Source organism: Vulpes vulpes, chromosome 12 (genome assembly GCF_048418805.1).
Source record: "Vulpes vulpes isolate BD-2025 chromosome 12, VulVul3, whole genome shotgun sequence".
Classification (NCBI taxonomy): Eukaryota; Metazoa; Chordata; class Mammalia; order Carnivora; family Canidae; genus Vulpes; species Vulpes vulpes.
Window position 1 is genome coordinate 70,492,336 of NC_132791.1, and position 27,889 is coordinate 70,520,224.

A 27,889-nucleotide genomic window follows, 5' to 3' on the forward strand; every position below is an offset into this window, starting at 1 on the left:
TAAGACAGATTTCAAAGTTCTCAGATGAAAAAAATCATAGGTACATATGATGATGGATGTCAACTAGATTGTGCTCATTTCACAATATATACAAATAATTGAATCATCATGTTGTATGAAACTAATAGAATACTGTATGCCAATTATATCTCAATTAATAAAAAATACTGAAATCAGCATGAGAAGTGACTTGTGCAAGAGATCCTCAACAAGATTAATAGCTGATTCCTCATCCGAAACAATAAAGGCCAGAGGCAGTGGGATGAGATATTTAAAGTAATGAAAGAAAAAGACTGCCAGTCAAAAATTCTATATAAAAGAATCCTTTAAAAATAAACAGGAACCTGGGAAGTCTGGGTGGCTTGGTGGTTGTCTGCCTTTGGCTCAGAGCATGATCCCAGAGTTCTGGGATCGAGTCCTGCATTGGGCTTCCTGCATGGAGCCTGCTTCTCCCTATGCCTATGTCTCTGCCTCTCTCTCTCTCTGTCTCTCATGAATAAAATCTTTTTAAAAAATAAAAAAATAAACAGGAAACTAAAACAATTCCAGATAAATATAAACTGAAAAAATGTGTCACTAACATACTTTACAAAAAATACTTGTGGTATATCCTCAGGCTGAGATGAAAAGGCATCAAATAACTCAAATCCACATGAAGAAATAAAGAACACTGGTAAAGACACAGAGGTTGAAAGCAAAAGGGTGGAGAAGATAAACCATGCAAACAGTAACCAGAAGAGTTGGAGTAGCTGTGCTAATATCAGACATAAAAGACTTGCAGCTTAAAATTAGTATTAGCAACAGAAAGAAACAGAATGCCAAGAGTCAGTCACAAGGATATATAATCATTGCAAACACGTGTACGTAAAAACTGAGACTCAAAATACATAAAGCAAAAACTGACAAAACTGAAAGCAGAGATGTACAATTCAGTGACAAATGGAGAGTTCATTCTCTCATTTTCAGTAACTGCTATGACTGAACAGAAGATCAACAAGGAAACAGAATTGAATGACACTATAAACCAATTTACACCTAACACAGAGCACTCGAAAAAAAGAATAAACACTTTTCCCAAGTGCACCGATGGGTCAAAGAGGTCACAAGGAGATGAAAATATATAGATGAATGAAAATGAAAAAGGCATACTAAAACTTATGGGATGCAGTGAAAGTAGTATGAATATGAAAATTTATGTCTGTAAGCATGTATGTTAAGAAAGATGAAAGATTTCAAATGAATAGTCTAACTTTCCACTTTAAGAAACTACAAAAAAGAGCAATCAAAACCAAAAGCAAGCAGAAGGAAAGGAATCTTAAAGATTGAAGTGGAAATAAATAGAAATATAGAAAAAAGAAAGAAAAAAAATCACAAGCCAGTAACTAGAAATAAGGAACTACATGAAAGAAAAAAAAAATCTCATTGGAAAAGGCAAACATAGAAAAGGTAGTGGATCAACTATTTATAAAATTAATGAGGGTTAAAGACAAAAGTACTAAAATCTATATCTGCAACAATTAATGAATACACAAAACAGACAGATGCCAGAGAGATGTAGAGACATAGGCAGAGCAGAGGGAGAAGCAGGCTCCCTGCAGGGAACTTGATGTGGGACTTGATCCCAGGACCCTGGGATCACAACCTGAGTTGAAGGCAGATGCTCAACCACGAGCCACCCAGGTGCCCTTATACACAGGTTGTTGTTTAGGAGCCTCAGGGTAACCACAAACCAAAAACCTGTATTAGCACACCAAAAATAAAGGAATTTAAACATAACACTGAAGAAAGTCATCAAATCACAAGGGATGAGAATAAGAGAAAAAGGAATAGAGAACTGGAAAAGCAACCAGAAAACAGCGAACAAAATGTAAGTATTTACCTATTAATAATCAGTATAAATGTAAATGGACGAAATGATCCAATCAAGACACAGGGTGGGTGAATAGATTAAAAAAAACTCAGTACCCATCTATATGCTGCTTACAAGAGACTCACTTCAGCATTAAAAGACACATACAAACTGAAAGTAAAGAGATGGCAGAAGATATTCCATGCAAACAGAATTGAAAAGAAAAGGGGGGGGTAGCAATACTTCTGTCAGACAAATAGACTATTTTTTAAAAAAGATTTTATTTATTTATTTGAGAGAGAGAGTGTGTGAGCATGAGCAGGGGAAGGGGCAGAGCGATAAGCAGACTCCCCGCTGAGCAGGCAGACCAATGAAGGACTCAATCCCATGACCCTGAGATCATCACCTGAGCCAAAGGCAGATGCTTAACTGACTGAGCCACCCAGGAGTCCCAAACAAAACAGACTCTATTTTGTTTTTTAAGGTTTTATTTATTTATTCATGAGAGACATGAAAGAGGCAGAGATACAGGCAGAGGGAGAAGCAGGCTCCCTGCAAGGGAGCCTGATGTGGGACTCGACCCCAGGATCATGGGATCACAACCTGAGCCAAAGGTAGATGCTCAGCCACTGAGCCACCCAGGTGCCCCCAAAATAGACTTTGAAACAAAAAGTATAATAAGAGATAAAGAAGGATATATTTTTTTAAAGATTTATTCATTCATTCATTCATTCATTCATTCATTCATTCATTCATGAGAAACACACACAGAGGCAGAGACACAGGCAGAGGGAGAAGCAGGCTCCATGCCAGGAGCCTGATGTGGGACTCGATCCCGGGTCTCCAGGATCACACCCTGGGCTACAGGCGGCGCTAAATCGCTGCATCACTGGGGCTGCCCAGAGGATATTATATATAAGGGATCATTCCAACAAGAAGATAAAACACTTGTAAATAGTTATGCATCCAACATAGGTGCACCTAAACATATAAAGCAAATAATAACATATGCAAAGGGAGAAACTGAGAGTAATACAGTAATAGGGGGACTTTAACATCCTACTTACATCAACAGATCATCCAGACAGAAAATAAAGAAACTTTGGCCTTGAATGGTACATTAAACCAGATGGACTTAAAAGAACATTCATAATATTCCATCACAAAAACAGCAGAATATACATTTTTTTAAAAATATTTTATTCAAAAAATATTTCGTTCGTTTATTCATGAGAGAGAGAGAAAGAGAGAGAGAGGCAGAGACACAGGCAGAGGGAGAAACAGGCTCCATGCAGGGAGCCCAACGTGGGACTCAGTCCTGGATCTTTAGGATCATGCCCTGAGCCGAAGGCGGTGCTAAACTGCTGGGCCACTGAGGCTGCCCAGAATATACATTTTTTTTAAGTGCACATGGAACATTCTCCAGTATAGATCATAAGTAAGGCCATAAAACAAGTCTCAAGAAATTTAAGATGAATGAAGTCACACTGAGCATCTTTTCCAACCACAACAATTTGACAGTAGAAATCAATTACAATAAAAGAAATGGAAGAAGTGCAAACACATGGAGGCTAAACAAGATGCTGTTAAATAACCAATGGGTCAATGAATAGATCAAAGAGGAAATGAAAAAATACCTTTAGACAAAAAACACAATGCTCCAAAATCTATGGGAAATAGCAAAAGCAGTTTTAAGAGGGAAGTATAGTGACACAAGCAAGAAACAGGAAAAATCTTAAATAAACAACCTAATCTCACGCCTAAGGAACTAGAAAAAAAAAAAAGAACAAAGCCCAAAGTTAGTAGAAGGAAGAAAATAAAGATCAGAGTGGAAGTAAATAAGATAGAGACTAAAAAGAAAAAAATAGGGGCACCTGGGTGATTCAGTTGGTTAAGTGTCTGACTTTAGCTCAGGTCATGATTCCAGGGTCCTGGGATTGAGCCCCACATCAGCTTGCTTCTCCCTCTCTTCACCACTTATGCTCTCTGTCTCTCTCTCAAATAAATAAATAAAATCTTTAAAAAAAATTAAACAGAAAAGATCAATGAAATTAAGAGCTGGTTCTTTTTTTTTTTTTTTTTTTTAAGAGATTTTATTTATTCATGAGAGACACAGAGAAAAAAAGGTAGAGACATAGGCAGAGGGAGAAGCAGGCTCCATGCAAGGAGCTTGATGTGGGACTTGATCCCGGATCCTGGGACCACACCTTGAGTCAAAGGCAGATGCCCAACCGCTGAGCCACCCAGGCATCCTGAGCTGGTTCTTTAAAAAATAAACAAAATTGAAAAATCTTAGCCAGACTTGTAAAAAAAAAAAAAAGAGAGAGAGAGAGAGAGAGACAGAAAGGATCAAATAAAATTAGAAGTGAAAGAGAAGTAGGGTGCCTGGGTAGTTCAGTCAATTGAGGGTCTGCCTTCAGCTCAGGTCATGATCCCAGGGTTCTGGGATTGAAGCTCCCTGCTCAGCTTCTTCCTCTTCCACTGCCTGGCACTCTCCCTGCTTGTGTGCTACTTGTGTCAAATAAATAAAATCTTAAAAAAAAGAAAAGCAAGAGAGAAGTTACAACCAATACCACAGAAATACAAAGGATAAATTAATTGGACAACCTAGAAGAAATGGATACATTCCTAGAAACACAATCTGGGGCGCCTGGGTGGCTCAGTCGGTTGAGCAACTTCCTTCAGCTTGGGTCATGATTTTGGGGTCCTGGGATTGTGTCCCATGTTAGGCTCCCTGCTCAGTGGGGAGACTGCTTCTCCTCTGCCCCCTGCCCCCTACTCATGCTCTCTTACTCACTTTCTCCTCTCAGATAAGTAAAATCTAAAAAAAAAAAAAAAAAAAAAAAAAAGAGGGGATCCCTGGGTGGCGCAGCGGTTTGGCGCCTGCCTTTGGCCCAGGGCGCGATCCTGGAGACCCGGGATCGAATCCCACGTCGGGCTCCCGGTGCATGGAGCCTGCTTCTCCCTCTGCCTGTGTCTCTGCCCCTCTCTCTCTCTCTCTCTGTGACTATCATAAATAAATAAAAAATTAAAAAAAAAAAAAAAAAGAAGAAACATACGCTCTTCCAAGTCTACAACAGGAAGAAATAAAACCTGAAGAGATTATTACTAGTAAATTCAATCAGCAGTCCAAAAACTCCCCAAAACCAAAAGTGCTAGACCAGACAGCTTCACAAGTGAATTCTACCAAACATTTAAAGAGTTAATACCCATCCTTCCCAAAATATCAATATATTCCAAAAAGCTGAAAGGGAAGGAATGCTTCCAAACTTATATTTATGAGACCAGCATTACCATATCTAAATCAAAGATATTAAAAAAAAAAAAGAAAATTACAAGCCAATATCTCTGATGAACATAGATGCAAAAATCCTCAATGAAAATATGAGTAAATTAAATTCAGCTAATATATTAAAAGGATCATACACCATGATCAAATGGGATTTATCACCAGGATGCAAGGATGGTTCAATATCTGCCAATCATATCTGATACACCACATCAACAAAGGATAAAAATAATCCAATCAGCTCAATAGATGAAAAAATATTTGAAAAAATTCAACATCCATTCATGATAAAAACTCTAAAAAAGGTGGGTATAGACAGAACATACCTCAACGTAATAAAGGCCATTGATAAACTCACAGCTAACATACTTAATAGGAAAAAGCTGAAAACTTTATTCCCCCATCTTAAGATCAGGAACAAGACAAGCATGTCCATTCTTGCCAGTTTTTTTTTCTCATTCTTGCCAGTTTTATTGAACAGTACTGCAAGTCCTAGCCACAGCAATCAAGCAAGAATAGGAAATAAAAGGCATCCAAATTGGAAAGGAAGAAGTAAAACTGCCACTAGTCACAGATGAGCTATTACAATAGAGGAAACTGTAAAGCCTGCACCTAGAAACTATTAGTATAAAGGAATTCAGTAAAGTTGCATGATATAAAATATACAGAAATCTGTTGTTTCATTTTTTTTTTTAAGATTTATTTATTTATTCATTCAGAGAGAGCGAAGAGAGAGGCAGAGACACAAAGACTTATTTTAGAGAGTGAAAGAACAGTGGGGAGGGGCAGAAAGACTCTTAAGCAGACTCTGTGCTGAGCCCAGAGACTGACGTGGGGCTCGATCGATCCCATGACCCTGAGATCACAAGTCTAGCCAAATCCAAGAGTTGAGTGTTCATCTGACTGCACTACCCAGGTGCCTCTTTTGTGTTTCTATCTACTAGTAACAAACTATTGCAGAAATTGAGAAAACGATCCCATTTACAACTGCATCAAAAGGAATAAAATAACTAGGAATCAGTTTAACTGAGGAGATAAAACACCTGTACTTTGAAAACTCTAAGACACTGATGGAAGAAATTAAAGAGTACAAAAATAAATGGTAGGATGTACTGTGCTCATGGATTGGAAGAATATTAAAATGTCCATACTACCAAAAGCAATCTACAGATTCAATGCAATCCCTATCAGAATACCCAATGACATTTTTTACAGAACTAGAACAAATATCCTAAAGTTTGTATGGAACCACAAAAGACTTTGAATAGCCAATGCAACCTTCAGAAAGAGGAACAAAGCTGGAGGTATCATGGTCCCAGATTTCAAACTATACTACAAATTATAGCAATCAAAACTGTATGGCACTGGCACAACACAAAACTAAACATGTAGATGAATGGATCAGAAAAAAAACCACACCTATATGGCCAATTAATCTACAACAAAGGAGGCAAGAATATACAATGAAGAAAAGACAAACCCCTCAATAAATAATAAATAATGTTAGGAAAACTGGATGACTTTTTTTTTACATCATACATAAAAATAAGCTCAAAATGGATTTTTTAATTTTTTTTATTATTTATTTATGATAGTCATACAGAGAGAGAGAGAGAGGCAGAGACAAGGCAGAGACATAGGCAGAGGGAGAAGCAGGCTCCATGCACTGGGAGCCCGATGTGGGATTCGATCCCGGGTCTCCAGGATCACGCCCTGGGCCAAAGGCAGGCGCCAAACCGCTGCGCCACCCAGGGATCCCTCAAAATGGATTAAAGACTTAAACAGAAGACCTAAAACCATAAAAGTCCTAGAAGAAAATGGACAGTAAACTCGTGGGCATTTGTTTTAGCAATACCTTTTTGGATCTGGACAATCACAACAGAAGTAAAAATAAACGGGATTACATCAAATTGAAAAACTTTGCACAGTGAAGGGAAGTCATCAATGAACAGAATAGGCAACCTACCGAATGGGAGAAGATATGCAAATAATATATCTCCTAAGGAGTTAACATCTGAAATATATAAAAACTCTCAAAACTCAGTATCAATGGTTTTTTAGATTCCAAACTAAAGTGAAATCAAATGGTATTTGTCTCTGACTGGCTTATTTCACTTAGCATTATGCTCTCCATCTATGTTGCTACAAATGGCAAGATTTCATTTTCTTTTTTAATGGCTGAATAATATTCCTGTATGTGTGTGTGTGTGTATGCGAAAGAGAGAGACAGGAGATAGAGACATCTTTATCTGTTCATCAGTAGATGGGCTCCTTCTTTATCTTGGCTCTTGTAAATAATGCAGCTATGAACACAATGGTGTATAGGTCTTTTTGGATTGGTTTTAATTTTCTTCAGATAAAGTCCTAGAAGTGGAACTGCTGGGTCATATGGTAGTTCTATTTTAATTTTTTCCAGGAACCTCTGCACTACTTTACATAGTGGCTGCACCAATATACATTCCCATGAACAGTGCATGAGAGGTCCCTTTCCTACACATCCTCACCAACCTGTTATTTTTTTGTCTTTCTGATAACAGCCATTCTGGTAGGTATGAAGAGATTTCTCATTGTGGTTTTGATCTGCATTTCGCTGATGATGAGTGATGGTCAGTATCTTTTCATGTGTTTGTTGGCCATCCATATGTCTTCTTTGGAAAAATGTCTATTCAAGTCTTCTGTCCCTTTTTCAGCTGTTTTTTTTTTAATAAAGTTGTGTAAGTTCTTTTTTTTTTTAAATATTTTATTTCTGGGCAGCCCCAGTGGCGCAGCGGTTTAACGCCGCCTGCAGCCCAGGGTGTGATCTGGAACCCTGGATCGAGTCCCGCGTCATCGGGCTCTCTGCATGGAGCCTGCTTCTCCCTCTGCCTGTGTCTCTGCCTCTCTCTGCATCTCTATGAATAAATAAATAAAATCTTAAAAAAAATATTTTATTTCTTTATTTGAAAGAGTGAGCATGAGTGTGTTGTGTGGGGAGGTGGTGGAGAGGCAGAAGCAGACTCCCCAATGAGCAGGGAGCCCGATGCAGGCTTTGATGCCAGGACCCTGAGATCATGACCTGAACTGAAGGCAGACGCTTAACTGACTGAGCCATGCATCTCAAGTTGTGTAAGTTCTTTACATATTTTGGATATTAACCCCTTACTGGATGTATAATTTATAAGTACTTTTTCCCATTCAGTACATTGCCTTTGTGTTTTGTTGATAGTTTCCTTCTGTTACAAAAGGCTTTTAATTTGATGTAATCCTATTTGCTTATTTTAGCTTTTGTTGCTGGTCAACTTTGACAAGGGTGTCAAGACCATCCAATGGGATAAAAATAGTCTTTTCAGCAAATGGTGTTGGGACAACTGAATATCCACATACAAGAGAGTCAAGTTACCCCCCTACCTCATACCATATGCAAAATATTACCTCAAAATAAACCAAAGACTTAAGTTTAAGAGCTAAAATCATAAAATTCTTAAAAGAAAGCAAGGTGGAAATCTTCATGACGTTGGATTAGGCAGTGGTTTGTTAGCTATGACTCCAAAGCACTAGTAAGCAAAGAAAAAAATAGACTCCCTCACAAAGTCTTTTTTTTTTTTTTTTTTTTTTAAGATTTTACTTATTTATTTATGACAGAGGAAGGCAGAGACATAGACAGAGGGATAAGCAGACTCCCTACAAGGAGCCCAATGTGGGACTCGGTCCCAGGACCTGGGGATCATGCCCTGCGCCAAAGGCAGAGATGCTCAATTGCTGAGCTACTCAGGCATCCTAGGTTCCCTCAAAATTAAAAACCTTTGTGCTTCAGAGAAGACTACCAAGAAAGTGAAAAGACAACTCAGAAATGGGAGAAAATATTGCCAAAGTTTCTATCTGATAAGGATTAGTACCTAGGATATATAAAGAATTCTTTTTTTTTTTTTAATTTTTATTTATTTATTATAGTCACACAGAGAGAGAGAGAGAGGGGCAGAGACACAGGCAGAGGGAGAAGCAGGCTCCATGCACCGGGAGCCCGACGTGGGACTCGATCCCCGGTCTCCGGGATCGCGCCCTGGGTCAAAGGCAGGCACTAAACCACTGCGCCACCCAGGGTTCCCTATATAAAGAATTCTTATAACTCAGCAAAAAGAGACAAGTAACCCAATTAAAAAACTGGGCAAAGGACATGAGTACACATTTTCCAAAGAATATATGACTTTGTTAATAACCACATAAAAAGAACCTCAACATGACTAGCCAGGAGGGAAATGCAAATCATCATGAAATACTATTTCACACTCATGGGGATGGCAGTAATAAAAGATGGAAAATCACAAACGCTGGGGAAGGTATGGAGGAACTGGAACCCTCATACATTTTTGGTGGGCATGTAAAGTGGTATAGTTAGTTTGAAAAAGTCCCGCCATTCCTCAAAAAGGAGGGTTGCCATATGATCCAGAAATTTCCCTTACAGGTACATACTCAGGAGAACTTTTCTGAAAATATACATCCAAACAAATACATGTACACAAATGTTCAGTGCAGCATTATTCATAAGAGCCAAAAAAGGGAAATAACCCAAGTGGTCATTAACTGAAGAATGGATAAATGAAATCTGCAATATTCCTATAATGAAATTCTTTTTTTTTTAAGATTTTTATCCATTTATTAATAAGAGACACAGAGATATAGGCAGAGGGAGAAGCAGACTTCCCACAGGGAGCCCAATGTGGGACTCCTCCCCAGGATCCGGGGATAATGACCTGAGCCCAAGGCAGGTAGATGCTCAACCGCTGAGACACCGAGGTGTCCCACAAAGGAATTATTTTCATTCCTTTTTTTTTTTTAATTTTTTATTTATTTATGATAGTCACAGAGAGAGAGAGAGAGGCAGAGTCACAGGCAGAGGGAAAAGCAGGCTCCATGCACCGGGAGCCTGACGTGGGATTCGATCCCGGGTCTCCAGCATCGCGCCCTGGGCCAAAGGCAGGCGCCAAACCGCTGCGCCACCCAGGGATCCCAATTATTTTCATTCCTAAGAAAGAATTAACCACCGATGAACCTTGAAAGTATGACAGGAGTCAGACACAAAAGGTCACATGGTTTTGTGATTCATTATGAAATGTCAAAAATAGGCAAATCCATCGAGGCAGAAAGGAGGCAGTGACTGCTAGGACTTAGAGAAGGCAATGGGGAGTGAGTGACTGCTAATGCGTATAGGGCTGCATTTTGGGTGATGAAAATGTTCCAGAATTAAGACAATAAAATGATGGTTGCACAACATGGTGAGTATACTAAAACCCACCGGTTTATACTTGAATTTGAACCTACTGAATTTGTAGTTAAAGTTTATTTATTTATTGAAGTAATCTCTACACACAATGTGGTGGTTGACCTTACGACCCTGAGATCAAGAGTTGCACATTCTTCCGACTGAGCAGGCCAGGTGCCCCTGAATTCTTATTTAAAAGAGTGAATTTGGGCAGCCCAGGTGGCTCAGTGGTTTAGCGCTGCCTTCAGCCCAGGGCGTGATCCTGGAGACCCGGGATCAAGTCCCACGTCAGGCTCCCTGCATGGAGCCTGCTTCTCCCTCTGCCTGTGTCTCTGCTTCTCTCTCTCTCTGTGTCTCTCTCATGAATAAATAAATAAAATCTTAAAAAAAAAAAATAAAAGAGTGAATTTGGGCAGCCCTGGGGGGAGGAGGGGCCTCAGTGGTTTAACCCCGGCCTTTGGCCCAGGGCCTGATCCTGGAGGCCCCGGATCCAGTCCACGTTGGGCTCCCTGCATGGATCCTGCTTCTCCCTCTGCCTGTGTCCCTGCCTCTCTTTCTCTCTCTCATGAATAAATAAATAAAATCTTAAAAAAAAAAATAAAAAAGTGAATTCTTTGGGTATGTAAATTATGTCAACTGAAAAAGAATGAGTGATTTCTGCCCCTCAATATTGCATTCAGGGTAACAATGGAATATACTTTTAACATGCTGTAGGAAAATAGGACCTAGATTTTATATTTAGCTAAAATATTTAAATATAAGGGCCTGATAAAAATATTCACTCAGGATTTCAGAAGGTAGGTTTGTAATATAAAGGCTTGTACTGAAAATAATTTGGGATGAAATACTTTTAATACAGATACTAAAAAAATGTATGATAAAGTAAAATTATAAATGAAGATGTTAGGAACAGGTCTAAATATATCAATAGTTGCATTAAATTTATTTTTAATAAAAATTTTTATTTATTTATTCATGAGAGACACAGAGAGAGAGGCAGAGAGACAGAGAGAGAGAGGGAGGGAGAGAAAGACAGAGATACAGGCAGAGGGAGAAGCAGGCTCCATGCAGGGAGCCTGACGCGGGACTTGATCTCGGATCTCCAGGATCATGCCCTGGGCTGAAGGTGGCGCTAAACTGCTGAGCCACCCGGGCTGCCCTAGTTGCATTAAATTTAAATTGTCTAATCACTTTGAAGTCAAATATTAGTGGATTTAGACTAAACCGCCCCCAATTCTAGATATTTGCTTGTTAAAAGAAACACACCTAAAGCTAATCGAAAGCTAGAATAGCTTTTTAGTATCAGATAAAATACAATTTAGTAGGCAGAATCATTATTTGGAATGGAAAAGATACTTCTCATGATAAAGATTCAATTCCTGGAAAACTAGACTACTATTTTACACCATACATACAAATGAACTGAAATGGATTAAAAATCTGAAAACCTGAAACCACTAAACTTCTAGAAGAAAACATACGCAGTAAGTTCCTTGACATCACTCTTTGCAATTTTTAGGATTTAACATCAAAAGCAAAGGCAACAAAAGCAGAAACAAAGAATTTGGGCTACACTAAACCAAAAAGCTTCTGCACAGCAGAGGAAACCATCAGTAAAATGAAAAGACAATTGACCTAACTGGAGATAATATTTGTAATCATGTATTTGAAAAAGAGCTGTATGTAAGGATTGTAATGATAAGGAGTTCTATGTAAGAATGGAGCTTTATTGATAGAAAGAAAGGAGCTGAATTAATAAGAAGTTGTATGTAAGAAATCATTCAAGAGCAAAAAAATACGATTAATATGGGCAGAACATCTCAATAGATATTTTCCTACGAAGACATACAGATGGCCAACAGGTACGTGAAAAGGTGCCCAATGTCATTTATCATCAAAACCACAATGAGATACCACCTCATAACTTGTCAGAATGACTATTACCAAAAAGACAAGAAATAGCAAGTGCTGGTAAGATGTGGAGAAAAGGAAACCCTCGTATTCTGTTAGTGGGAATGTAAATTGGGGCGGCCACCATGGAAAACAGCATAGCAGTTCCTCAAAAAATTAAAAATAGGGATGCCTAGGTGGCTCAGTAGCTAAGCGTCTGCCTTTGGCTCAGGGCATGATCCCGGGGTCCTGGGATCGAGTCCCACATCGGGCTCCCCACAGGAAGCCTGCTTCTCCCTCTGCCTAGGTCTCTGTCTCTCTCATGAATAAATAAAATCTTTAAAAAATTAAAAATAGAACTGCCACATGATTCAGGAATCCCATTTCTGGGTATTTATCAGAAGGATATAAAAACACTATTTCCAAGAAATATCTGCACCCTCGTGTTTACTGCAGCACTGTTTTCAATAGCCAAGGCATAGAAGTAACCTAAGTGTATACACGTGGTTGAATGGATACAGGAAATGTGGTATATATGCATAATAGAACATTAACCATAAAAAAGAAAGAAATCTTGCCATTTGTGACAGCATGTCCTGTACCTTGAGGACATAATGCTAAGTTAAATGAGTCCAACAGAGAAAGACAAATACCGTAGCTCACATATTTGTGGAATCAAAACAAAAAGCAAAAAGCAGGGCACCTGGGTAGCTCTGTGGGTTAAGGGTCTGCCTTCGGCTCAGGTCATGATCTGGGGGTCCTGGGACAGAGCCTCATATTAGGCTCCCTAATAGGGACTCTGCTTCTCCCTCTCCCCTCTTGCCCCTGTTCACATGCTCTCTCTCTCAAGTAAATAAAATTAAGTAAAATAAAAAAAAAACAAACTCAAGATGGAACTCGTAGATACAGAGAACATATTGGTAGTTGCCAGAGATGGCAGTGTTGGGGGATGGGCAAAATGAGTGAAGATGATCAGAAGGTACAAACTTCCAGTTACAAAATAAATAAGTTCGGGATGCCTGGGTGAGGCTCAGCAGTTGAGCGTCTGCCTTTGGCTCAGGGCGTGATCCTGGAGTTCTAGGATCGAGTCCCGCATTGGGCTCCCTGCACGGATCCTGCTTCTCCCTCTGCCTGTGTCTTTGCCTCTCTCTGTGTCTCTCATGAATAAATAAAATCTTTAAAAATAAATAAGTTCTAGGGGTATAATGTACAGAATGGTGACTACAGTTAATAATGCTCTACTGTTTATTTTTGAAAGTTGCTAAGAGAGTAGATCTTAGAAGTTCTCATGACAAAAAAAAAGTTCTCATGACAAGAAAAAAAATCTCTATCTGTGGTGATGGATGCTAACTAGACTTATTTTGGTGATCATTTTGAAACAAATATTGAATCATTATGCTGTACACCTGAAACTAATATGTTAGTTATACCTCAAATTTTAAAAGATTCAAGGGATGCCTGGGTGGCTCAGTCAAACGTCTGGCTTTGGCTCAGTTCATGATCTCAGGGTCCTGGGATCGAGGCCTGTGTTAGGCTTCCGGCTCAGCAGGGAGTCTGCTTGTCCCTCTCCTTATGTTCTCTCTCAAAGAAATAAATAAAATCTTAAAAAAAAAAAAAAAAAAAAAAAAAAGATGCAATTCCCTGGGTTGCCTGGCTGGCTGGCTCAGTAGGCAGAGCATGCGAGTCTTGATCTCAGGGTAGTGATTGAGCCCCACACTGGGTGTAGATATTATTTAAAAATAAAATTAGATAAAAAAATTCAATTCCCAATGAACATATAGAAATAAAAAATATACTTAAATATATTCAAAGCTTAAATAAAGCAAAAACTTAACTGTAATACAAGGAAAAATTGATGTTTTAAAATACTGATATTTCTACACAATTATTGATATGTTATGTAGAGAAAACATCCAGCAAGAATACAGAAGATTCAAATACAGTTAACAAGTGTGACCTTAAAAAAAACAAAACAAAACCAAGTGTGACCTAAGAGACATTTACAGAGTTCTGCAAACATTTAGGGAATACACATTTTTCTTAAGAAAATGTAGAATAATCAAGTAACAAATCACCTCAACATATTTTACAAAGTATCACATAAGACATGACTTTTGACCTCAGTGTCATTAGTCGTATGTTAATAATAAAAAGATTTGAAAAACCTAGAATTGAATAATGCTGTGGTCTTTACACTTTTTTTTTTTTAATTTATTTATGATAGTCACAGAGAGAGAGAGAGAGAAAGAGAGAGGCGGGGAGACAGGCAGAGGGAGAAGCAGGCTCCATGCACTAGGAGCCCGATGTGGGATTCGATCCCGGGTCTCCAGGATTGCGCCCTGGGCCAAAGGCAGGCACCAAACCGCTGTGCCACCCAGGGATCCCGGTCTTTACACGTTTTTTTTTTTTTTTTTTAAAGTAGGCTCCTCTCCCAGCATGAAGCCCAGTGCAAGGCTTGAACTCATGACCCTGAGATCAAGACCTGACCTGAGATCAAGAGTCAGATGCTTAACAGACTGAGCCCTCCTGGTGCCCAGGTCCTCCTACTTTTGGACTTAGAATCCCTTTAAAATTACTGAGGGATCCAACCTACAAAATTGACAAAGGACTAGTATTTTTTTTTTTAAAGGTTTTATTTATTTATTTATGAGAGACAGAGAGAGAGAGAGAGGCAGAGACATAGGCAGAGAAGCAGGCTCTCCATGGGGAACCCGATGCGGGACTAGATCCTTGGAACCTGGGATCATGACTTGAGCCAAAGGCAGACGCTCAACCACTGAGCAACCCAGGTGCCCCGACAAAAGGCTAGTATTAATAATATATATATATATGTGTGTATGCCTATGTATATGTACACACACACAAATATACACACACACATACGAGGCACTAGAAGCATCACAAATAAGAAAAACTCTAGTAACTCAGTCAAAAAATGGGCAAAAGAAAAAACATTTCACAGAAGAGGAAACACATGGCCAATAAACATATGAAGATATCCAAAATATATATAGAACTTATAAAACTCAACACCCAAAAAACAAACGATCCAGTTTAAAAATGGGCAGGAGACATGAACAGACATTTCTCTAAAAAAGACATCCAGATGGCCAACAGACACATGAACAGATGCTCATCATCACTTACCACCAGGGAAATGCAAATCAAAACTACATGAGGTATCACCTCACACCTGCCAGAATGGCTAACAGCAACACAAGAAACAGGTGTTAGTGAGGATGTGGAGAAAAAGGAACCCCTGTGCACTGTTGGTGGGAATGCAAACTGGTGCAGCCACTGTGGAAAACAGTATGGAGGTTCCTCAAAAACTTAAAAATAGAGCTACCTTATGATCCAGCAATCACACCATTGGGTTTTTGCCCAAAGGATATAAGAACACTAATTCAAATGGATACATGAACCCCTAGGTTTATAGCAGGAGTATTTACAATAGCCACAGCATGGGAGAGCCCAAGTGTCCATCGAATGATAAAGTATCTCTCCATATATACAATGGAATATTATTCATCCATAAAAAAGAACGAAATCTTGCCATTTGCAACATGGATGGAACTACAGCATTATGGTACGTAAAATAAGTCAGAGAAACACAAATACCATATGATTTAATTCATGTGGAATTTAAGAAACAAGAACGAGCAAAGGGAATAAGAGAGAGAAATCAAGAAACAGACTCTTTAGCGCACAAACTGATGTGCTCACCAGAGGGGAGGAGGGTGGAGGATGGGGTAAACAGGTGATGGGGATTAACGAGCACATTTGTTACAGAGATGTTTCACATAATTTGAAACCAGGGAATGGTATATCAAGACCATTTCCTGATTTGAGGGGGTACCATTTGACATGCTACTTGCCTGGCAAAAATTCAAAGGTGTTTGAGAGGAAGTGGACCCACAGAATCTTTTTTTTTTTTTCACAGAATCTTATACACCACTGATAGTTAACTTTTGAACTACTCTGGAAAACAGGTCATCGTCTCAAATACAGAGTGGACAGAGACCCCATGACCCAGCAAGTCCACTTTTAGGCCTCCTCCTAAGAAAAACTCTTACAAAATAGAAACTTCTAAAAATGTTTATAGCAGCGAAAACCATGGGAACAACCCGAAAGCACATCAACAGGGATAGACAAATAAATCACGGCATGTTCCTATGTGGGATATTATGGAGCAAACTTTGGTGACAAACAACATGGACTCCTGGTGATATAATGTTAGGTGGAAAAGACCAATCTCCTAAAAGAATGCACAGCATGATACACTCTTTATAAGGCTAAAAACAACCAGAATGAACAATGAACCTGGTGCTGGTTACCAGGGTAGGGGTGGGGGCAAGGAAACAGCACCAGGGGGCAGCCACATGGATAGATGCAGGTCACTGTCCAGGTCCTAACTTCCATTTGGAATGATGGCTTCTTGATGCTTACAACATTAATCAGAGTAATGTAATCAGGTTAGGGTGCCTGGGTGGCTCAGTCAGTTGAGCGTCTGCCTTTGGCTCAGGTCATGATCCCAGAGTCCTGGGATCGAGTCCCACGCTGAGCAGGGAGCCTGCTTCGCTCTATGCCCCTCCCCGCTCCTTGTGATCTCGCGCGCTCTCTCTCAAATAAATAAATAAAATCTTAAAAAAAAAAGGTAACCAGTTAAGTGGTTAAGAGACGATGGTGGAGGGACAGAGGATTAGTCTTTAAAGAATCAGTTTATATAATCTAACTACAAGCCCTTCAGGTTAAGATAAACAAAACCCCAGATAGTGTTCCATGGGGTAGTCTGTCTTTCACCCCAAGGGACACATTCCTTCCTGCCCCCAGGGCTACTGCCTCCCGCTCTTCCACCCACATGATGTCTCCAATGTCTGTCCCACACCTCTTCTCTGCCCCTCTCTGCATCCCCTATGCTGTTCCTGTGCTCTCCGAGGGCCGACATCACACCACTTCCATCATTCTCTTGCCTCAACAGGGAGCTTGTCCAGGGCACCTGTGTGTCCCCTGGGCATCTAGTGACGATGTGCCGAGTCCTTGGCCCTTGCCCTTAACGACCTTCTCTGCCTCCTCTCCACCATCCTGCCCAATCTTGACCTGTTTCAGCCTTCAACTCAAACTGGCTTTCTCGGGAAGTCACAGTGGGTTCTTCTTCCCCTTGTCGACACTGTCCCTTCCTATTCCTGCCCCCTGGCCCACACCCACATTTAGGCCTCCTCTCTTGCCTGGATGGGTCTCCCCACCTCCAGCTCTTTCTCCACACTGATTGCCAGAGATCTCTCTAATGTTTATTTTACATCTCATCTGTCCCCAGTGAAAACTGTTCCATGGCTCGTCACTGCCTGCAGGATCAGCCTGGCCTCCTCAGCTCTGAGGAAGCCCCCGGTGACCACCACGCTCCCCACATCCACTGCATGTTCTCTCAGTGTGACACAAGGACCCACTTCACTTAGGCAAAGCTCTCCAGCCTGCAGCCCAAGGATGGGGAGCCATGTCCTCCTTGAAGCTCCTACTGGAATGTCAACTATGCTCCCAGACAGTAGGCACCCAGATGGAACTCTTGACACATCTGCATCGGCCCAGGAGCAGAGCCTGGCACACAGCAGTAGCATCTGGGGAAGGGAGGGCCCCTTGTATTCTTCCTGCAGACGAGACAAGGCATGCTCTCTTGTGACAGTTTTTGGATCAATGCTAGTTTTTAAAGGTTGTGTGTTTTTTTCCTCTGATCTGTGGGAACCCCCTGAGAGCAGCATCTTAGAAGTCTGTGCTGGGTATAGGGGAAGGGCTGTGGCCTCTGCCCGCGAAGAACAAGCAGGCTGAGGCCCAGTAGAACCCACAGTGCCCCCTTGTCCCAGAGCCTGCACTCACCGTGTTGAAGTACTCAACGCCAGTGGCTTCGAAGGCCCTTGCCACAGCTTGGGTTGTGGCCACGCAGGCTACAGGGTGGCCATTGCCAATGGACTTGCCCATGGTGACAATGTCGGGGACAAAGTCTTCTCCCTGCAGCTGGAAGGCCCAGAAGTGCTTGCCTACTCGGCCAAAGCCCACTTGAATCTCGTCTGCGACAAAGACCCCTCCGGCCCCGTGGATGTGCCTGTAGCAGAGGACACACAGCTGATGGGGCCTGTGGCAAGAGGGATGGGACCAGAGCTGGGGGGTCCTGGACTCTGAACCCTGGCTCTGCCAGCAACAAGGTGGGGGCATCAGGCAGGCATCTGGCTTTCTCAGGGCTACCATTTCTTTCTGGTCAAGAGGCCAAGCTGAGGCTGGAATTAGGAACAAATGTCGGGAAGCCCCATTATAGCGCCCCCTCAGGGCTACTCACTCTGCCACTTCCTGGAAGAAGCCGGCAGGGGGGATGATCTGCCCCGCGACACTGGGCAGAGACTCCACGAAGAATGCTGCAATCTGTGGATGAGATAGGATGGTGGGGCCACCCCGTGGAGACATGGGGTGGTATGCTGGCTCAGCGCTGGCTCCTTGGCGAGACAAGTCGCCAGCATTGCCATATGGTCACCTTGAGCTCCGGATCACATCTGGCCTGTGATTGGGTTTTCTCTCGAGAAGCAAACCAACTCTTACCATGTGGGACTCTCCGGGCCCCTTGTATTTAGCATGTCCCAAATGAAACTCACTGATTCCTCCCCCATGGGGCTTCCCCGTCCCTGCCTGGTGACTCCTGTCCCCCCCATGGAGAGAAATGCGGCTTCCATCCATGATCCATGAGTCAGCACAGCCTCTGCCTCCTCATCGTCTGCGTCTGTATCTCGGTACCTCCTGTGTCTACCTCCTGGCACACGTGGGGCTTTCTGCCTTGGCCTCCTGCATCCCCTCTTATTACTCTCCCTTCAAAGGTTCCCGGTGGCCTTCAGCTGCTCAGCACAGACCTTGTGGTCCTATGGCACTGGGGTGTGGGGGTGTCCCACCTGCCTCTCCAGGCTCATCTCCTGCCAGCTCGGCCAGGCCACCCCACATTGATGGGGTTCCACCTTTTCAGGCCGCCCCTCTGCTTAGGATGCCTTTCCTCTCCTACCTGCCCCTCTCCTGCCCACTGTGAGTGCTAGCTCCTCCTCACTGAAATCAGGCAGCACTTCCTCTGAGGACCCTCTTTCACACCCACACCAGTCCAGCCCGCATCCCTAGACTCCGGTAGCACCCAGGACATGTCTTTATCTAAACTCCCTGCTGAGCACCCAAACCTCCTACTAGATTCCTCAAGGGTGGGCCCTAGTTCCAGGGTCTCTCAGGGTCCCCAGTGTCGAGCACTGTGCTGGTAGGGAAAGAAATGACATTTGCTGTTCCATTTCATGGGACCCTGCAGAGTGGTTACCTTCCTGCCCTTCTCCTGCACGCTGCTCACCACGCGCTTCACCTCGTTGGCATAGGCCCCAGCAGGATCGGGGTGGTCCTCCTGGTATAGACCCCGGTAGGTGTCTGGGAGAGGTGCCTGTGGGGAGTGACAGCACCATGTCATTCAGGCCAGAGGGAGGGCACCGACCTATTGCCCACTTTGGCAGTGCATACCACATGGACCCACTCCTTCTGGCCATCCAGGTCTCGGAACTTGTAGGGACTGATGTCGATCAGCGAGCTCAGGTGACCGTGATAAGCACTGAGGGGAGAAGGGAGGGCTCAGGCCTGGGTGGCACGGACTCCGTGGCCCAGCCCCAATGACTGTCTCCTCATTATCAGGAGCCACAGGAAGACCGACCCAACCCAGTCCCCAAGTTCTGGGGCTGGGAACCAGCAAGACTTCCTGAAAGGCCACTTACTAGCTAGGTATTGGTGACTCACCATTTAACCTCTCTGGATTCAGTGCTCTCCTCTGTGAAGTTGGAGGTTTCTTTTGCAGAACTGTCATGAATCTCGAAGGGGATAATGCTCTAGCCCTGGGCCTCATGCATAGCAGATACTCAATACCTAAAGCATGGGGCCAATTCTCGTGACATTACAAAGTATCCCTCACTCCCAGAAGAGGCCTGGGGGAAGTGCCCCCTGGTGTATGTAGGGGTGTCTCTGCGGCCTGGTCCTTATGCTTCCCTCTAGTAGCCTAGGCCCCTCATCCTCCTGCCCAAGGCACTCAAAGCTTGAGCCTTACTGATCCCCAGTAAGTGGTAGACCCAGGCTCCTGAAAGGGCACTTACTGGTCTAATACCACCACGTCCCAGTGTCCCGTGTATTGGCGGGCCAGCCTCAGGGCCAGGTCATTGGCTTCTGACCTGTGACAGAAAAGGACGGCATTGCTCAGACAGCTGTCCAAGGGCTTTCCTTATGGATATATGCTTCCTACCGAGAAACCAGGAGGAAATGAGGAGCCCTTTCAGCAGCAGGAAGATCCTCAGGATACCACTTGTGAGTCGTTTGAGCTCAATCATTCAGTGAAAATTTTATCAGATGCCTTTAATGTGCTAAGAGTTGGGTGGTGGTGATGGGAGGAGTAATAAATGAAAGGTCCTGGCCCTCCTGGAACTTACATTTTAGTATGTGTCAGGGAGGCCAAGTCAAGCCAAAACAAAACAAAAATGAAAAAATGAAAGAATGATCATTTTGATAAGTGTCCCAAGAGAACCATGCAGATGCTTCCCTTCAGATAAAGAGGTCTGATGGGCTGAATTGTGTGCCCCCAAATTCCTATGCTGAAGCCCTAACCCCTAGCAGCTACAAATGTGACTGTATTTGGAAGCAGGGCTTTTAAAGAGGTGATTCAATTCAAATGAGGTGGGCAGAGCAGGCCCTAATCCAATCTGACCTGAGTCCTCCTAAGAGGAAATGTGGACACACGGAGACACAAGAGGCGTGGAGATATAGAACGCCCAGTGAAGACTCAGCAGGAAGGTGGCCAATCATATACCAGGGAGACAGCCTAAAAGAAGCCAAAGCTGCTGAGCCCCTCTTCTTGGATGTTGGCCTCCAGGAGCAGGAGAAATACGTTTATATCACTTAAGTCTCCCAGTCTGTGGTGTTGTCATGGTAGCCCAACCTGACAGGGGTCAGGGAAAAACTCGGGGAGGAGATGCCACCTGAACCGGGTCCCCAGGGGGAAGGTTCTAGGCAGTGTAAGTAACCCAGTTCAGGAGAGACACTCCGGGGCCTTGCATACAGGGCCTTGGAAGGTGCCAGATTTTCTTCACTGTGCCATGCCAAGCTACTGAAGAGTTGTTTTGTTTTTTTAAAAGATTTTATTTTTTTAAAAATAATATGGGGGCCTTGAACTCACTCTGTGTGAAGCCTGAACTCACAACCCCAAGATCAAGAGTCACAAACTCTGCCGACTGAGCCTGTGCCAGGCGCCTCTGAAGAGTTTAATCTGAGAAGGGACATGATTCAGCTCCTACTTGGGGAGGAGGCCTCTGGCTGTGTGGGCCTAATGGAATAGAAGGGGTGGGGAGGAGAGCTAGGAGGACACCATGGAGAGCAGAAAGATGGTAGAAGACAGAGGTAGAAGACAAACCTGGTGACAGACGATGGGGACATGATGCGAGCCTGGAAGGGTGTGTGGTTCCTGCCTGGAGCAGAGATGCAGATGATACTGCCGTTTATGAGGGAAGACAGGGTGGAGGTGGCCTTGACAGGGGATGTCATCCTGGGAATGGCATCCTATGAATGGCCAGGAGAGCCTGTGCCCTGGTCCCACACCAGGTGTTGGCAGAAGACAACCAACTCCTTTTGGACACATCAAGTTGGAGATGGTCCAGAAGTAGGCTGTTGGAACCTTGCACCTGGCACACGTGGGCTTGAGACACAAATTTGGGAATCACCAGCACATGGACGATATCTAAGCCCATGGGAACGGATGAGATCACAGAGGGAGAAGGCTCAGAAAGACAGCTGCAGAAACCTGGAGCAAGACCAGAGAGCATTTCCAGAGAGTGGCAACACTAGCAACGCTGCCGAGAGACAGAACAAGACAAAGACAACAAAGAGGCCACTGGTTTGGCAATGTGGAAGTCACTGGAATCCAGAGTGAATGTGGTGGAGTAAACTAGCAAATGTCACTGTCCACTGCCCAGAGAGCTCTGACTCCTGGACCTAGCTCTCTGCTCTTCCCAGAGACGCACTGGTGCTGGCTTTGCCTTCTCCTATGTGGATGACCCTGGGCCAAGCTGGATCCTTTCTTTGAACGACTGTTTCCTTATTGCCAAAATGAAGATGGGAAATTCCACTTCCTAGAAATTACTGGGGACTGGTGTGTGAGAATGACAATGATGATGCTAACGCTCATCACTAGATTCCATATGCCAGGGCACAGGATTTGTAGGAACGTGCTCTCCCAGGTGGGCTAGGCTGGTTCTATGCACACATCATCATCTGCCACTTCTGTTCCCACTGTCACTCCTAGTGTGAACTACCATCACCTGTCAACCAGGCCGCTGAGCTGGTGCCTATCAGTGTCCATTCTTGCTCTTCCTCAGCTCTGAGGAAGCCCTCACTTGCCTGGTTAAAACCCTCAGATGGCTTCCCAACACCCTTAGGATAAAAACAAATTTCTCACTTGGAATGTGTCGGCTCATACCCGCTCCTCCCCCTTTGGGTCCTCAAGTGTGCCGGGTGCCATGCCCTTCCTGCTGCAGGGCTTTGCACTAGCTATTCTGGGTGCTGAGGAACCCTGACAAGAACACTTCCACTTCCATTGCCCACTTCCAACGTGGGCAGCTTCCTTCCTGCTCATCAGCTCTTTGCCTCGTAGTGTTCCTTCTGACGCTCTCCGAGCAAGCCTGGAGCCCCTCACTGTATCTCTGCCTCATCAGGTCCCTTATTTCTCCTCCAGACGATGGCCCATTTAGTAATTAGTAATTCTGCATTTCTGTGAAGGACCACTCAAGGTTTTCATTCCTTACTGAGCAACCTGAGGGCAGGGATTTCGGCTGTAACCCCCGAGCTCTGATGGATATTCATAGGGCAGAAACAAGGGAACAGATCACCTAGGTAAGTCCCAAGGACAATCACGGAACTGGCAGTCACGGAACGGAGGTAATGGCATGCCTTAGTAAGAGACCAGAAAACTGGACCCAACAGAGTCAGTGCCAGGGTCTACAGCTGGGGATGCGGGCACCCGGCCAGCCAGGCCAAGGCTGCCTCTCCCCCAGGGCACATTGGGTCAGCTGCACTAGGTTTCGCCCACGTGAGCAGTTCTGTCAGTCTTCAGCATCTCACCCTCTTGCTGGGGGCTGGCCAAAGTCCACTTACCCAGAATTCAGGAAATAAAACACAGACAGCTTCTCCGGCAGGGTCTCTGAGAGCCTCTGTGCGTAATCCACGATGTTGTCGTGCAGGTATCGGCTGTTGGTGTTGAGCACCTGGTTCTGTTCGTGTGCCGCCTGGACCACGAGAGGGTGGCAGTGGCCAACTGGAAGAGGGCCACCTCCATTACATGGTGGCTCTGCTAAGCCATTCCCACTGGGCCTCCCTCAGCCCCCGTCCATAAACCTAGCAGAGCAGTTGTGGGGGAGGAGTGGGGAGAAGAGAGGGGAGTCTGAAGACAGGTGTGTGTGACAGAGATGCTGGTTCTGGAAAGGCAGACTTGGAAAGGTGTCCCTGAGATTCTGGCAGAAGAAAAACGTCGTTGACAAAATCCTTATCTAGTAAATCCAGGTCTTTAAGGGAGCTTCTTGAGGCCTGTTTGACAGACAGTATGTGGGGCGCGTCTGCGGGCAGGCCCGACCTCTTTGCTAGTCAGGGGGGCTGGAGGCAATGCTGACTGCCAACAGCCAGGGGTTACAACAGTGAACATGTGCTGAGGACTCGCCACGTGCCAGGCACACTCAAAGCAAATTATCCAAATTAACTCACTTATTTCTCCAAAACACCTTGAGGTGAATATTACCATGTTTATTTTGCAGATCAGCAAACTGAGGCACAGAGAATTAAGTAGCTTGCCCAGGAGCAGAGTTAAGTGGAAGGCAGGGATATGAACTCAGGTAGTCTGGACTAGAGGCCCTGCATTTTTTGTTTTGAAGATATTAATTATTTACTTGAGAGAGAGAGAGATTGAGAGAACAAGTGTGTGTGGGGGTGGGTAGGGGCAGGGGGAGAGGGACAAGCAGGCTCCCGGCTGAGCAGGGGCTTGATCCCAGGACCCTGAGATCATGATCAGAGCTGAAGGCAGATGCTTAACCGACTAAGCCATCCAGGCGCCCCTAGAGACCCTGCTTTTACCCTCTACTTCATTTTTTTTTTTTTTTTTTTTACCCTCTACTTCATTAACTCCTAATGTGTCTGCTGGGTTACAGGCTCCCTTTGGCTCCATCAGCTCTGGCAGCCCCACCTGGACAACTGAATTCCTACTTCAGTTTCCTTGCTTAGCACCTGAGAAGGTTGCTGGGGCTGAAGCCCTGCCATGACCCCCAGCACCTGGCCAGGGCTCTGCTGTGTGGCTGGTCACGGCCAGGTGGAATGACGCTCTCTGAGCTGGCCACCAGTCCCAAGAGGAACTGGACTTCAGACCTAGGTTTGTCTGGTTTAGCACAGCAGCCGCGTGGAAACTCTACAGTAGCTACACCTGAAAGACTGGGCTCCTCTGCTCAACTCAAGCTCCCCACCTCTCTCTACAATCTCGGGGTCACCTGGGACCAGGTTCACAGCCTCAGCCCCGTCCCCTGCCCCACCGGCCCCAGGTATGATACTAACCATGAGCCACGTTGTTGATACAGTCGAGGTATTCTGCACCCTGTTCATCATACAAATACTGTCCTTGGCCCCGGACAATCTTAATAGGATCCTCAGGATAAAAGAGTCTGCAAGAATTGCTGTGGGGACAGCAAGCAGTGGACAGCCACGTCTGAAGACCTGAAGGGACAAGTGCACCCACCACAGACCCCTTCCCCTTCCCCCTGAGTTTCTGGAAGGCACAAAGGCTTGAAGGGCGCAGTGTGCTTCCCTGCTTCTAGACCCCACTGTACAGGTGGCTGGAAAGGAGGAAAGGGATGGCTCAGAAGCTGCTCACAGCGCAATTGCCTAAGTCACCGGGAGGCTGTATGGCCCTGCTCATTCTGCAGGTGCCCGCCTTAGTCCCTTGGATCCCCAAGGAAAGGCGGGGGCTCCTCAGGGCGGCGACGGAGGGCGCCCCCATCAGGTGGCTGCCGCTCAGTCCTAGGGTCCCGGCCAGCCGAGCGTCTCCGTGGCCTCCCCGGGGCTGCCTCACGCCGCCTCACGCCCCCTCACGGGTCCTGGGTGGACTGTCCCTCTGAGGCTTCCTGAGAAACGCGCCCCCACGCCCACCCTTCGTCTGAACTTTCAGGCCCCTTCCGGGTCAGCCTCAGGCCAGGCCCAGGTCCCGGAGGCGCGCCGGCCGACCCGGAGGAGGAGGTCCTCGCCGGGGCCGGGGCCGGGGCACAGGCCTTCAGGGAGCGCAGTGGGGGGGGCGGCGGCTGGCCGCGGAGCCGGGGGGGGGGGGGGGACGGGGGCGGCGGAGCGGGGGCGCCGCGGGGCTGGGGCTGCGGTCCCGGGGCTCCGCCGGCTCCGCGGGCTCCGCGCTCGACGAGCGCGCGTCGTGCGGGCGCGCACCGCCCCTCGCTACCGTCTCGGTACCTTAGCAGCCGCCGCCTCAGGGCCAGCGTCTCGACCTTCCCGCGCCGACCGGCGGCCATAGCACCCGGCGCGTGGTCGCGCGGAGACTGCGCCGAGAAGCCTCTGGCGTGCTCAGCCGCCAGGCCCCGCTCCGCCCCGCCCCGCCCCGCCCCGCCCCGCCCAGGCCCATCTCGAGCCCCGCCCCCGCCCCGCCCCCGCCCCCGGCCCCGCCCAGGCCCATCTCGAGCCCCGGCCCCGCCCCGCCCCCGCCTCTCTCCCGACGCCGCACTTTCCCTCTCTGCGAACGAAGGGCTCCGGGTGAGCCCACTGCGGCTCCGTCCCTGAGGTCAGGGCTGAGTCTCCGAGTCGCCTCCTCCTGTGTCGCCTGGATTGCCCCGTGAGCGTTAACTGGGAATGGGTGATAGACACCTCGCCCGGGGCCTCCGGGTGGGAGGGGAGATCGTCAGTGCGCGGCAGTGGGGCTCGGGGCTGGGTGCGTGGGGCCCACCTACGACTTCCGACTTCCCGGTCTCCTGAACCAGCAGCAGGAGGGCTCAGTGTCACTGCTGGGACTGACCCAGGGGGGCACGGGCACGGGCAGCAGGCCTCCTGCTGGCATCCAGGCAGGGGGAGCAGAGATCCATGCAGTGTCAGGCAGGAAGAGAGTTGGGAGGCCGGCTGAGCCTTATAGTGCGTGGCCAGGAGACCCAGCCCGGAAAGGAGGGAGGCTTTGCTCCCAGGCACGGAGCAAGCGTGGAGCCCAGGCTGGTCTCCAGTCAGGGTCTGTCTGATGGTCAGTCCAGTGAATGAGAAGCAAGCAATCATCCCCAGTGGGCTGGGCAGCTGGGCTACCAGAGAGCTAACCCCAGCTGGCCTGAGGCCCTGGGACTTTGTGCCTTGGCAAGCCTCTCAGAACAAGGGACCTGGGCTGCAGCCTGAACAGGCTGAGGAAGAGGAGGTTCCCTTCTGTCACCTTTCATGAGTTTCAGCCTCCTCCCTGCTTTGCTCCCTCATTGCTGATTTCTTCATCTCTTCCCATTGCTGTAAAATGCTTAACGTATTTATTAAAGAACATTTGGAGTTTGTTTTTTTTTTTAATTGTGGTGGTATGGGGGCACCTGGGTGGCTCAGTGGTTGAGGGTCTGCCTTCAGCTCAGGTTGTATCCAGGGTCCTGGGATCCAGTGCTGCATGGCACTCCCTGCAGGGAGCCTGCTTCTCCCTCTGCCTGTGTCTCTGCCTCTCTCTCTGCGTCTCTCATGAATAAATAAATAAAATCTAAAAGAAAAAAATTGTGGTATCATATAAATAACCGTACCACTGAAACCATTTTTATTTTATTTTTAAAATATTTTATTTATTCATAAGACAGAGAGAGAGAGAAGAGGGAGGCAGGCAGAGACACAGGCAGAGGGAGGAGGAGGAGGCTCCATGCTGGGAGCCCCATGCAGGACTCAATCCTGGGGCTCCACAATCATGCCCTGGGCGAAGGATGCGCTAAACCGCTGAGCCACCGGGACTGCCCTGAAACCATTTTAAAGTGTACAATTCAGTGGGATTCAGTACATTCACATTGTGCAACCATCACCACCATCCATTTCCAGAACTTCTTTGTCTTCCCAAACTGATTTAGGACTGTCCTGATTCCCCCTCCCCAAAAAACATAAAAAATAATTTGTACCTAAAAATAAATAAATAAATAAATAAATAAATAAATAAATAAATAAATAAAATAGAAGGGGTTGGGGGTGGGTGGGTAGGTAGCCTGAGAATCCTGTTTGGGCCCCATCTTTGGCTTTGTCTTCAGTCCAAACACAAGCCTCTCGTGGCCCAAGGCAGCTCAGAGAAGTCAGGTTGGCTCAGGGACTGTTCCTGCCTTGGGGTAAGGGGGAGAAGATTGCAGTTCATATCTCATCCATTCCTGGGGTGTCCAGGTCCAGGAGGCAGTACAGCTGGAGGTCTGAGCAGGCTGGGCCATTTCCTGGGTGGAGAGTGTCTCCCACAGGGTCAGTACAACACCAGGAAGCTTCACCTTCTTCCTGCTCAGAAAAGCCCACTCCTTGCCTCTGGGCCCCATGCCCAGTACTCCTCTGTTACCTCATGCATCAACTTCGAGGT

General features: G+C 45.6%; 1 protein-coding gene across 3 annotated transcripts in view; it reads right to left on the minus strand.

Annotated features, from left to right (window-relative positions):
- Positions 1–25,955, minus strand: part of PHYKPL (5-phosphohydroxy-L-lysine phospho-lyase) — a 35,489-nt gene extending 9,534 nt beyond the window's left edge. The window contains exons 1-8 of one of the 3 annotated variants that reach the window (XM_072728795.1): positions 25,795–25,955; positions 24,895–25,013; positions 23,455–23,614; positions 20,412–20,486; positions 19,792–19,879; positions 19,598–19,714; positions 18,593–18,675; positions 18,136–18,361 (exon numbers count right to left, since the gene is read on the minus strand). In XM_072728795.1, coding sequence (XP_072584896.1) covers positions 18,136–18,361; positions 18,593–18,675; positions 19,598–19,714; positions 19,792–19,879; positions 20,412–20,486; positions 23,455–23,614; positions 24,895–25,013; positions 25,795–25,853 — 927 coding nt within the window. In that variant the 5' untranslated portion in view covers positions 25,854–25,955. The remainder of the gene's footprint in view (positions 1–18,135; positions 18,362–18,592; positions 18,676–19,597; positions 19,715–19,791; positions 19,880–20,411; positions 20,487–23,454; positions 23,615–24,894; positions 25,014–25,794) is intronic. The other 2 variants (XM_072728797.1, XM_072728798.1) reach the window with 2 other exon arrangements.
- Positions 25,956–27,889: the final 1,934 nt, after the last annotated feature.